At 50.6% G+C, this 13,453-nt stretch overlaps 1 protein-coding gene across 1 annotated transcript in view; it reads right to left on the bottom strand.

Annotated features, from left to right (window-relative positions):
- WDR19 (WD repeat domain 19) overlaps nt 1-13,453 on the bottom strand; it is a 637,672-nt gene that overhangs the window by 56,261 nt on the left and 567,958 nt on the right. Inside the window, exon 34 of the mRNA XM_086963976.1 lies at nt 5,447-5,570. Within this exon, the coding sequence (XP_086820102.1) occupies nt 5,447-5,570 (124 nt within the window). The remainder of the gene's footprint in view (nt 1-5,446; nt 5,571-13,453) is intronic.

Here is a 13,453-nt window from a genome sequence, read left to right on the forward strand (position 1 = left end):
GATCCATACGGTGGAGCCTCTCTTCCTCTTTCGAAGGATGCGGAGATGGAAAGAAGGTGGGCAAAGTGATGGTTTGGCCAATGTGGAAATAAGTAACCACCTTGGGAAGAAAGGAAGGTCTAGTTCTAAGGACAACGTTTTCCGGATGGACAGCCAGAAAGGGAGGCTTGGACGAAAGAGCTTGTGGCTCACTCACCCTGCATGCAGAGGTGATGGCCACCAGAAAGGTAGTTTTCAAAGTGAGAATTCTGAGAGGACAGTTATGTAGTGGGTCAAAGGGAGCGCACATAAGATAGGTAAGAACCAAGTTCAAGTCCCACTGAGGCATTAAGAAGGGAGCAGGAGGAAAAAGATGAGTAATGCCCTTAAGGAATCTATTTTCAAGAGGGTACTTGAATAGAGAAGGCTGATCAGGAAGCCTAAGGAAGGCTGAAATGGCCAAGAGGTAGCCCTTTAGAGTGCCCAGAGCAGAGCCCTGCTGTGCCAAAGAAAGGAGGAATAAGAGAACCTCAAATAGAGGGGCGGAAAAGGAATCCACAGCGTAGGACCATCCCCTGCTGCTGCAACAGAAGATCCTCCCGAAGAGGCAGTCGGATCAGAGGATCAATGGCCAGGTTGAGCAGCCCGGTATACCAGACTCTTTGTGCCCAATAGGGAACCACAAGAATGACTTGGGCCCGGTCGTGCTTGATCTTCTTCAGCAGTCGGGCAGAAGTGGTATAGGCGGAAAGACGGGTAGAAGACTGCAACTCCACTCGCGACAAAAAGCGTCACCTAGTGAGTGCAGTTTTGGAAATTACAACGCGCAGAACTACTAACATTGCGCGTTCTCTTCTGTGGCGAATAGATCTAACCAAGGCTCTCCCAACTGCTGAAAGAGACCTTGCACCCCCTTTGAGTGAAGACGCCATTCGTGACCTATCATGCACCTGCGGCTGAGTTCATCCGCCCTGGCGTTCAGTGAACATGCCACGTGTTGTACCACCTGATGTTCCAGCCATGCCCAGAGGTGGAGGGCCTCCTGCCTAGGGTCCATGACCCCACCCTGCCCTGTTTGTTGCAGTACCACATGGTGTGGTGAACACATGCACTACTCTTTTCCGGACAGAGGGAAGGAATGCTTTCAGTGCAAGAAGAATTGCCCGAAGCTCCAGAAGGTTGATGCCGGATACCAAAGGCCTCTGATCTCTGCCTCCCCCATGTGGCTGCCCCATCCCAGAAGTGATGCATCGGTCACCACGGTTTACTCTGGTTGGGGAAGGGAGAGGGATCTGCCGTCGACCCAATCCTGGTTTGTGAGCCACCACTGCAGTTGGTGAGTAGTGCCCTCCGAGATCTGGACGCAATCAGACAGGTTTCCCTAATGCTGTGCCCACTGAAACTTCATCCCACTGCAGAACCCGCATATGCCATCTGGCATGATCCACTAGCAGGATGCAGGAGCCCATCAGGCCCAGTAGCCGGATGGTCATCCTAACCGAAACCAGAGATAGAGGCTGAAAGATCGGAATCAAAGCCCAAATATCCCGGACTCGCTATTTGGGAGGATAGACCCAAAACTGCACCGTGTCTAGAACCACTCCAATGAAGAGTAACAGGTGTGACTTCGGCACATTGATGGAGAACTCCAGCGAATGCAGGAGGTCGGCGGTAGTTTGTAGGTGGGAGATGACTGCCTGGGGCGAGATAGGGGAAGACTGAAACCCCTGATCTGCGCAGATGAGCTGCGACCAGCGCCATCACTTTCGTGAACACCCAAGGGGCGCTGGTAAAGCCAAAGGAGAGCATGGTAAACTGAAAGTGCTCGTGGCCTACCGTGAACTGCAGTTGGCGCCGGTGGCCCGGCTGGACTGGGATATGAAAATAAGCGTCCTGCAAGTCCAACGCTACCATCCAGTCTTCAGGGTCGAGGGCAGACAGGACCTGAGCAAGGGTCAACATTTTGAACTTCTCCTTCCAGAGGAAGCGGTTGCCGTTCCTGAGATCCAAGATAGGACACAGGCCCTTGTCTTTCTTGGGCACCAGAAAGTAGTGTGAATAGCAACCACAAACTACTTCTGGGGCAGAAACTTGTTTGATGGCTCCCTTGGCCAAGAGAGACGTAACTTCCTGTTGGAGAAGTGCCAGATGATCCCCCAACATTCGATGGTACTGACGTGGCATGGCTGGGGGGGTAGTCTTGAAGGGGAGGGAGTAGCCCCTACGGACTATCTGCAAAATCCACCTATCCCACGTGATGGTACATCAGTAGGGGAGGTGATGGCGAACCCTGCCACCCACTGGCATATGATGGGCCTGAAAGGTCAGACTAGGAGGGTTTGGAGGCTGCTGCAGGGGGGCGGTGGTGGACTGGCCCGCCCGCTGGCCCCCCAAACCACAATGGTGGTTCCCACGTCCCTGGCCGTGCTGCGGCTGAAAAGCTTGCACCAGCACTCTAGCGCACCGTCTGCCTTGTCGCCAAACAGGCGACGGCCATCAAAGGCCATGTCCATCAGGGTGTTCTGGACATCCCCAGACAATCCAGTTGACCTAAGCTAGGCATAGCGTCTAAGGCTACAGTAGTTGAAATCGTCCTACCCAGCATGTCGGCGGTGTCCTGTCCACAGCGGATGGTAAACTTCGCCGCTTTTCTCCCCTCTGCGACTGCACGGGAGAGCATGGCCCGGGTCTCCTCCAGGCACTGGGGAAGCACCTGCGCTAACATATCCCACACAGAGTGGGTGTAACGGCCCAACAGACATGCAGGGTTTACCAACCGCAGTTCCAAGCTGGAGGGAAAAAACATTTTCTCCCCAACGTGGTGCAGCTTTTTGGATTCCCTATTGGGTGGTGTGTTAGGGAATGCGCCTTTAAACATGGAGGCTTGGACCACCAAGCTCTCAAGGGTGGGGTGTTGGGAAAGGAAAGTAGGGTGAGCCGGGCGGTGGCGTCGGGCAATCAGCCTGTCCACAGGAGCCCCTCTGTGTTGAGCTTGGACCAGGTGCCCAAAAGGACGTCCGTGAGGGCTTCATTAAACTGTAGCAGCTCGATGCTGTCTGAAGCACCTCTGTCAGGAGGTTAGTCCTGACTGCCACGGTAAGTAGCTTGAGGTTGAGAGCCTCGGCAGGAGCAATGGTAGGAGGAGACAACATGCCACGGTCTGGGGAAGTATCTAGACCACTGGCTTCCCCCAGTTCCTCTCTCCAGTCCGGGTCATACTCCAACTGGTCAGTTAGAGTGTCTCCAGATGCCTCCCAGTCCTCCTCACCCTCCTCTGGTTGGCAATCTGGCCTGATTGAAGCATCAGGGTAGAACAAGGACACAAAGGTACCCATCAGTGCTGGATCCAGCATAGGTAGAGGCCAGTCCGGCTCCGTGTCCAGTTCGGGGCAGAGGCCAGGGTCGATGCCGGCTGGGGGCACAACCGGCTGCAGACGTGGTGCTGGTGGAATCGGCGCCGGGGAAGGTGTAATCAGGTCGACCGGCACCGATCCAGATCCAAGCCTGGATCCAAGGGGACCTTGCTGTTCTGGGGCCGGATCCGCCGGCGACGAAGGCCCAGGGCCCCCAGCCAAGTCCGCGGGCCCGAAGGCTCACCGGCAGAGTCAGGCTGCCCAAAGATGGCATCGCTTTGTGAAAGGTGCGAAGCTGGGTAGGGGTCGCTCCGGGTCCCGAGAAGGGAGGGAAACTGGGAGTCGATCCTTTGGGGTCCGCAAACGGAGGGGCACCACCCGCATCACTAATCGCGTCAGCCGACCGACGAGGAGAAGTCTTAGAGTGAAGATGCTTCTTCAACTTCTTCTTGTGCTTCGACTGACCTGAGGAGTGCGAAGACTGTGAAAAGACTGGCGGTGCTGGCTTTGTGACCGGGACCTCGAATGGTGTGGAGCCAACTGCCGGGCTTCAAGAAGATTTCGGGACTGCTCCCACAAAGACTTCGGATTCATGGTCCGGCAGTCGTAGCACGACTTGGGATCGTGGTCGCGCTCCAGGCAAAACAGTCACCGGCGGTGCAGCTCTGTCACTGACTTCAGCCGGCTGCAGGAGATGCAAGCCTTAAAACCGGGCATCCCTGAAGTGAAACCGGGCATCCCTGAAGTGCACCAGGAGTCGAAGGCTCAAAAATGGTGTCGACAAAAGTTGCCAAAAAGTCAGTCAAAAAGTGACTGGAGGTACCACTCTCTCCGCATCTGCGCTGACTGGTGCGGAAAAAGAAAGAACTGCCATCAGCGCGCGAGGGCAGCGTCTAAGCAGCTACTGCAACGTCATCCCGGCGACCACGACACCAACGGCGAAAGCGGAGCCAACCCATGCCACCTTTCGACGCGCAGGAGTACTACTGACGAAAAACTTTCCGGATTCAGTCTGACACCTGGGGGTAATATACAAGGTAAGGAATCTATGACTAATTGTCTCTTTCAGATTGTATCTTTATGTCAAGTGTGAAGCCTCTGTCATCCTGGACACGGAGAGCTTTAACCTTGACAAGGAATTGGAGTGCAGTCACATGAGTGAAGATCTGCAGGTTTGGGAGTGGAGGACAGTCTTGATAACACCCGGGGATGATGAGGAGGATGGTGACAACTCTCTCGCCCTTGTGGTAGAGCCAAATGTACTCACTCTTCTTCCCCCATTTCGCTCCAAGGTACCCTCATTTCCAAGTCTTGAAGCTTCCTGTAAGGAAACAACAGAGTAGCACTGTGCATTTTTATGAAGTGCCAGTCTGTAAGGGAATTGATGAACACATCATGCTTATCCTTTCAGGACCACTTGCTCTCCAGAAGAAAGGCATTTTATTGAGGACAGATGGCATAGTGCCTCAGGAAACAGGCAGACGAGAGGTAACAACTTGGGAACAAATTGAAGAAAAAAGGCATCTAGCTTATAAAAAAAAGTAATTCTAACAAATAAGTTGCAAACCGCAAGAAAAATTGAGCTTTTCAATGCAAAAATAGCCATATGAAAGGCAGCTGCCTACGGGCATCCTTGTTAGTGAGCCAAAAAAAACAAATTTTCTGCCTAACTCTGTTGAGTATGACAGGAAGGTGAGGCTTCAGGAATTCTTAAAGATGTAGTATCAGTTTCACAGCTTATGCCAGTCTACTTCTTCTCTTTATTTCTCATTTTTTATAACAGGAAAGAAATACTGGCGTTTTCAACTAAATATACTTTATGGCTGATTTGACCAACTGGTTTCATCATTTAAAACCAGAAAAATATTTTTAAAAATGCAGCCTATGAATAGCATAATTCTTTTGTCTCTATTTTCAAATTAAAATACAATATATTGGAAAAAAAGTGTTCCATGGAGCCTAAATACCCATTGAGATACTCAATACAGTTAACAGATGGACGAAAGAATCCTAACAGGGAGAAAAAAAATGTCAACTTTATAAGACAGATACTTCCAAAAATTAAAAGAAAATACAATGTGCCTACACCGAGAAGAATGTTTAAAGATACTTACGGTTATGATGCAGTAAGGGAGATTGTTTTTACACCCCGGACAAAGAAGTTCACATTCTGGCAATTGGAATCCACAAAATGGACAAGGTGCTGTAGCTTCTTCTGCCTCTGACGTATCAGGCCGTCTACAAGGAAAGTTCATTAATGTTTATGTTGGGGAAAAAACTTTTTTTGCAGAGTAAATTTGATTTATATATGAAAATAAGCCAATAAAGGTTTAATTTATCACCCGATGATGATCAGAATGTGAACTCATCTTCCATTTGCCTGAGCTTGTGACAGAATGTCAGCAATGGTTGAAACACGCTTTTACCATTTATGTTAAGTGGTACAAACTACTAATAGAAAAAGCATCTTTCAGGTGCGCCTGAAACAAATGAACCTGCAATGTCCTGTTCTTAAATGACAGTGCTGTCTACGTCTCACCTTTACTATGATGCAGCTTTCTGAACAGACTGAAAACAGAGGAGCTGAACATAGGCCAGTTAAGCACTCACATTTCCCTTTGTTTTTTGGTTAAATCCCATGATGGAGATGGACTACAAACTTTAGAATGATCAATGCAGATCGCTAAAACAGCCAGCTACAGTGGTAGGATTTGTGCACCATGTCACACATAAAAAAATAAAAGGAAAAACGTCAGCAGAGACTGTACAAGGTAATACAGGAACAGGAAGTAATCAGGAAAGGCAGGAGGAATGGGTGATGATAGTGTTTGAGGAAAAATGGGACAAAACAAGTGGGGGAACATCCTCTTAGAAAGCGATTTCTTATCAAATAGTAAATCAGAGAAACTTCACCTTGTCCCCTATAGCCCTATTTCCTTGGGAGCCTTCAAGTTCCAAGTTCAACTGCATTCAGGCACCATCAGATCAAAGTCAGCTTTTCCTTACGGACATAGCATGACCTTTGTTCAGTGACTCCAGAAAGATTTATACCTGAACAAAGACAGAGAGTTTCCCCTTCTTTACCTCTCAAACAGGCAGCCTGTTGCACACCACTACACCTCTCTATGTGAGAGGAGAGGGATGGTGCAAGATGGTGCTCATTATCGGATGGGCCCGAATTGAGCATATAGGCCTGCCCGGGGTGGAAGAGGCGATTTGCAGCGTAGAGCAAAATTATCCTGCATTTCAGTTCCTGGTGTTCAATGATCACGCCAGGTGTCTCACAATCAGGGAGATGCCCTGACGTTCCGACACTTCAACAGGTATGGAGCCTCCTGGCACAGGACCCAGTACTCCTCTGTGCCCTGCCTATTGCAGTACCACATGGCAGTGCTGTTGTCTGAGAGAATTTATACCAGCCTCCCCTTGAAGGTATCTGGCCATCAATGGCAGATGAGTGGCCTGTAACTCCAAAAGATCGATACGTGTCAATGTTCCGATGTAGTACAATGTACTCTGAACTTCACCTCTCCCAGATGATCTCCTCAAACCAGCAGTGATGCATCCATCACCACTGTCAGATCTAGGTGGGGACAGGAGAAGGATCTGCTGCTGATCAGGTTGTGGTTGAGCAGCCACCACTGCAGAGCTTATGGTGTCTTCACTGAAACCTGGATGACATCCGACAGGTTTCCTTGGTGATAGGCCCACTAAGACTTCAAATTTCACTGCCCGGCCCGCATATGCGACCTAGCGAAGTGGACAAATAGAATAAGTGTGGCCAACATGCCAAGAAACCTGAGAGCTGCTCTCACCACGATCCAGCACGGAGGCAGAAACATGGAATCATAGCCCAAATGTCCTGGATTCACTGCAATGGATTAAAGTCTTTGAACTGCACCATTGTCTAGAAAAGCTCTTCTAACGGGAAGCCTCTGTGAAGGAATCAGGTGTCACTTTGGCACATTGATCAAGAACTCAAACAATGTCAGGAGGTTTGCCATTGTCTGGAGGTGGTCTACTCCTGACTGTAGACAGACAGTTGTTGAGGTAGGAGATAAATGGCACTCGTGACCTGTGAAAATGGGTGGTGACCAACACCATTACTTTAGTGAACGCCTTTGGGGGCTTGTAAGGTCGAAGGGGAACATAGCAAACTGAAAATACTCATAGCCTACATTGAACCACAAGTAAAATCTGTGGGCCTGAAGGACAGACACATGATAATACATGTCCTTCAGGTCTAAGGCTATCATCCAGTCACCCAGGAATAGGGCAGACAGAATATGGGCTAGTGTGAGCATTTTCAGTGTGTCCTTCTACAGGAAGGAATTGAGAGAGCGTATATCTAAATTAGAACAAAGGTCACCATCCATCGTCAGCACAAGGAAACAGAGGAAGTAATAACCCATCCTGATTAGGTAGGTTGCTAATCTGAAAGCTGCTCTGATGTGGGCACAAGTTGTAGTGGGTCAGAAGGAAAAGGAAGGGCATAGTCATGCCGTCAATGTGAAGGACCCACCTGTCGGATGTGATGGACTACCACCCTGGGAGAAAATGTCAGTTTCTCCCTTCCACAGGCTGGTTGTGCGCTAGTAAAGGCAAATAAAAGCAGCTTGGAAGCAGATAACCCAGGGGAGGGGGACTGGGAAGATCGGTGCCTCTGGTGAACTGCATGTTGTCTACAGAAGCCTTGGAAAGACCGAAACTGATGAGGAAAAGTCAACTGAATGGCATAAGTCAAAAGATCTAACAAGCATGCTGTGCCCTGGCATTACTTGAAGCTCTCCAGGCCAGCATGAGTTTTTTTACAAAAAAGGGGAGCTCCATCAAAAGGCATATCCATAAGTGTGGCCCGCACATCTTCTGACTAATGATGACCATTTCGCCTAAACAATTGGTAGTATCCAGGCTAGCCCAAATCATGTCATCCGCGGCATCTTACCATCTTGAATGGTTTGTGCTAAGGAGACTCTAATCTCTTCCAGAACCGTTGCCAAGATCTCGCTGGCCAAGTCCCAGAGCGGCATGTGTATAATGGCCTAGCAGACAACTTGCGTTCACCAACCTCAAAGCTAGGCTGGCTGAAGAGAACGTTAATTTCCCCATCACATCAAACCTCTTAAAATTCCCATCAGGGAGTTCATGGGGAACAAATTAAGATTCATCTTGCTGGTGGAAACTTGAACCAGCATACTCTCAGGAGTAAGATTCTTTATAAGAAAATCAGGGTTGCCAGGTGCCGTGCCGTGGCATCTGGCCACCTGCCTTTTCACTGGTGGGCAAGTGCAAGGTTTAGAAAAAGTGCCCAGAACAGTATCAGTTAGGGCTTTTTTGAATGGAAAATGGAAATGGAAATGGATGTGAATTTATAGAGCGCGAATTGCTGCCCGAGGGCGTCCAAGCGCTAGAAAATAACAAAGGTGACCTCGTAGAGAGGCTAGCTAAGACTTAGTAGGGAAGGTTGAAAAGGAATGTTTTTAACTGCTTGCGGAATGAAGAGAGGTTGGAATTGGCTCTAAGATGTAGGGGGAGGGTATTCCAGGTCTTGGATGCATTGTAGGGGAACGTCCTGCCACCAGACCTAGTCTCTTTTATTCTTGGGGGCATAGCCAAAAAGGTCTGGCTGGAGCGGAGGTTTCTGCTGGGTCGGTAATGGGTGACTAAGTCACGGGTAATCATGGGACCTGTGTCCCAGGAGGTCTGATGAGCAATGCACATGGCCTTGAAGAGGATTCTCTGGTGCACTGGCAGCCAATGAAGGCTGACCAGACCGGCCCTCACTGATTGTCTGCGAGGAAGCTCGAGCAGTGAGCAAGCCGCACAGTTCTGCACTGTCTGGAGTCTGCGTAAGGTGTCATCTGGAGCGCCGAGGTAGAGCACGTTGTTAAAGTCTAGGCGAGACTGTATTAGACCCTGTATAGCTACCTGCTTGGCTTCCATGGGTAGAAGGGGATGGATTTTCTTTATCATCCTAAGGAGGCCAAAACAGGTAGCTGAAAGTTTTGTGGCTTGAGTATTGAATGAGAGGGATCTATCCAGCCATACCCCAAGGCTCTTGATGTTGTCCTTTGGTGCTGGAGGGGGGCCTAGACAAGGGGGCCACAGAGAGTTGAAGAAGCAGGGGTCGGAGGGGCCCAGGAGCATCAGCTCCGTTTTGTCCCCATTTAGTTTGAGGGATGATGAGGACATCCAGCTCTTTACTTCCTCTAGGCACTCTCTAAGTCCGCCAGACGCAGGTGTGTTGGCCTCCTGCGCCAGTGAGACCAACAGCTGTGTGTCGTCCGCGTAAGAAATAATCTTAACCCAAAATGGGCGGACGACCTCAGCCAGTGGTCTCATATAGATTTTGAAAAGTGCGGGGCTTAAAGAGGAGTCCTGAGGGACTCCGCACCTTAGTGGTCTACTGGTGGACACAGACTCACCATCGAATACTCGAAAGGATCTGTCCTCCAGGAAGGATTTGAACCAGAGCCAGGCTTTGTCCTTGATTCCGTCGCGCCCGCTGCGCTCGTCCGCTGCGCTTCCGGTAAATACACATGTTTATAGGGAAGAGGGAGGGTACAAGGGGCGTGGCCTCAAAGTGGGCGTGTCCCTTGGCTCGGCGTGGGTAATGGCGGCTGAAATTGGTCCAAGAGTTCTCCCTCTCCAGCGCTAATTCCGCTGTGTAGGGGTGCCTGCACAGAATGGTAGTAAGGGCTGGGAAGAAACCGGCCCAGGCTGTGGTATTCAGAAAGTACATGTATTTTAAGCTCAGAATAAGAAAGTTGTAAGCTCATGGCATGAGCAGCATGTCTAATGACTACTGTTAGAAAGTGTCCTTTTTGTCAAGGTCACCCCCTACCTTTTGCTCTAGATGCTGTCTTTATAGATCTGGAAGTGCACTGAGGCTTGCTAACCAGGCCCAAGTGCCAGTGCTTTTTTCCCCTAAACTGTAACTGTGTATTGGTACACCCAATTGGCAAGGCATGGTGATAGGAGGGGTCACCAGGGCTGCAGCACTTTATCGTGCCACTCTGTGTGACCTGAGTAAACGTTTGCCTGCAGGTTTGCCATTGCAGCTCTGAGCAAGCAGCCTCTCTGCTCAAGAAGAGCTCCGCACACACCAGGTGCTGCAGAGCCACACCACTACCTTAATGTAATCAAGTCACTCTTAAGGTTGTCCTCATAAGCCCAGGAAGTAAAGTGCATTATATTAAAAGTGTGGATATATATGTTCATACATATATATCCCTACAGTAACCCTGCAAACCAAGGTTTACTGTAAGTGACCAGCGGTCCACAGAGTAACATGGGCTGGCTACAGGATGCTAGCCTGCTCCAATATGGTCCCACCGAATAGTGTCTGTTAGGTATACCACACAGTGCTTTTTCACCCCCAACATGTTTCTTGTGTCGAGGGTGATTTGGCATGCACAGTGGTGCCACCCTGTGTGGGTGCCCCCGTCAGGATACAAAGATCCAGTGCCTTGGCGAGCTTCCCCAAGCTGTTTGCCGCCAAGACAAGAGTCTGCCCTCCTGGTGGGATGTGCCTGTGGAGAAGTGTGGCTCAATGGTTAGTAAGCAGACCCTGATGCAGAGGTCTAGCCCGGGACCAGGGTTCAATTCCCCGCCTCGGCGGGTCTTGGGCTCAAAAATTCCACGGACCTGATAATTCTCGCCTCGGTGCCTATTCCAATCATGGAGTCCCACTCTGCAACTCTGGTCAGTAGCTTGCTTAATCTCCACAACGGCCCCCACAACGCTAAGGATGCCTGGCTTCCACCTTGGGGGTGCCCAGGAGTAGACGCCTCATAGGGAAAGCCAGGATGGGTTCCACAGCGGTATTTGTACAAGCGCTTTGAGACCCTTGCGGGTGAGTAGTGCGCTATACAAGTATCAATTTATGTGCCAGCACTTCCCCAGGATGGAGGCAAAGGTCTCCGCTGGAAGGAGGTCACACCTCCTCCCTCCCAGGATGGCTAGTGTTAACAGTCATCAAGGCGGTGAGCCTAAAAGGTTTTCACCGCCCTTAATGTGTAATTACCTTGTACCCCACTCGAGGACAAAGACCTTGCTGTGTCGGTAGCTCAGGCAGGAGGGGAAATTAGTTATTCAGTAGGCGTACACCTCCAAAAGGCTAGCCACACATTTAGGTGTGGGCTGGAAGGTCTGTGCAGCCAAGAAGGGTCCTTCCCTTTTGGGAGACCCTGAAAAAGAGTATTCTGGGTAGCACAGTGATGTACATTTACATGGTGTTGCCACTACAGGGGTGGGTTAGCCACAGGACCAGTAGCCCATTGGCCACTGTCCATCACCTCATTAACACCCCCTAAACTAAGATTTATGGGGCTCCTCTGAAATCAGAACCTCAGTTCTAATTTGGAATCCGAAAAGAGGCACAGAGAAGACGCCGTCACCGACAACAAGACTTTGGAACCAAAAAGCTAGTGGAGAAAGTGATGACAGTTCTGTGGTAGTTCTTTGAATCTGACTGTTCAGGAACCAGGTGCAAAGGAGTAGAGTCAGAGCTCGACCTCGGTGACGGTCGAGATGGATTCGGCTGGGGGTCGGACCCCAGTGTCAGCAGAGGACCTTCCTCTAGCACAAGCGATGTTGGGAAGGGTGTAAACAAAGAAAGAACTAGTACAGTTCCTGGAGTCCGAATCGAAGTCGCCACCGGAGTCAGTGCAATACCCAAGGCGGGTTACAGGGGATGGGATTGCACAGAGGATGGATCCACTGGCAGCAATCTGTCTGGAGGCCCCTGAGGATTCTGGGGCTAGAAGGCGTGTCAGAGAGAGCTGTAAGTGCCAAAAAATGCTGCAAGGCCTCCTTAACCCCTTCCATGCTCGTGACGGAACCGTTCCATCACGAGCCTCGGGTGGGCTGTGCTGGTGACGGAACAGTTCCATCACGGCCCGCTCGCCGCGCCGCCGCGGTGCGAATTCCGCGCCTGCGCGGCACGTTCTATTGAGCGGGCGGGGCCGTGACGGAACCGTTCCGTCACAAGCACAGCTCACCCGCGAGCCGTGAAGGAGCGGTTCCGTCACGAGCACGGGACCGCCGCGCGGCCCCCCCACCCCCTTAGCACTGCGGCGGAATAGCCGCCGCAGTGAAGGGGTTAAAGGCCTTAACCTGCTGGGGTGCTGCTGATAGCCCAGGGGACTTGGAGAGCATCGGGGTCATCAGTGAGATTGGTTTCTTAATCTGTGATTGGGAGCAAGATCGAGTGGCACCTTGACACTCTCATGACTTCTCTTTAGAAAGAGAGTGGCAGGATGTGTCGGGTTCTTCTTCTATATGGACTTTGACTTACCAGATGACCTTGCTGAGGAACTGTTGTGGGATCAACCTTGACAGCAGGAATGGTCTGCACCCTAGATTTAGAGTGGGAGCAGGACTTACATGGCTTCTTTCAATGTTCGGTGACATACAGCTTCGAGTCATGTCCCAGATCACCTTAGGCTGCATGAGGGCACACTCCTCACATGACTGTGAGTCGTGCACAAGCCCAAACACCAGATGCCCATCTTGTGCTTGCCCATCACCAACATTTGTTTCTGACAGTCACACCTTAGTTTGAACCCTGCAGTTTTAGGTGGAGACATTGTTCGTTTCAACACTGAAATTCAGTTTCAAAACCTCAAACGAAAGTAAAAGGGAGGGGTTGTGAACAACCGCCCATGATGTCCATTGCGGGTTAAGTGTGCTCCTGTCTGCAGCTTGGAAAATACTCTTCATCTGTGCTGAGCAGCTCACTATCCGTGAGGCCCCAAGGCATTGGAGACCAAAGCGTGATGGACCTGGCAGTAGTGAAGGGTGCTTCCGCAGGTGAGCTCCTCACAAAGCGCACACTCAATGGTATAAGGTGAGTGACCTGGTGGACAGCGGAGCAGCGGGAGACAATTGCAGTTCACCCTCCTGCGGGTGACCGGATGGGCATTGCAGTGAGCGCAGATAGCCCCCTGGAGTTGCGGGATGAGCCGCTCATGACCTATCAATTAGCGGCACCGAGCCCGGCAATTCAAGAAAAGGAGGGATGGCCCAACCAGTGGTCCAGGCTGTATGGGAGGAAATTTGGACTTGACGCTAGATTCAGATCGGTACCGAGCATTGCATGAGCATCTTGCCACACCTCT

Source organism: Lissotriton vulgaris, chromosome 3_2 (assembly GCF_964263255.1).
Source record: "Lissotriton vulgaris chromosome 3_2, aLisVul1.2, whole genome shotgun sequence".
Lineage (NCBI taxonomy): Eukaryota > Metazoa > Chordata > Amphibia > Caudata > Salamandridae > Lissotriton > Lissotriton vulgaris.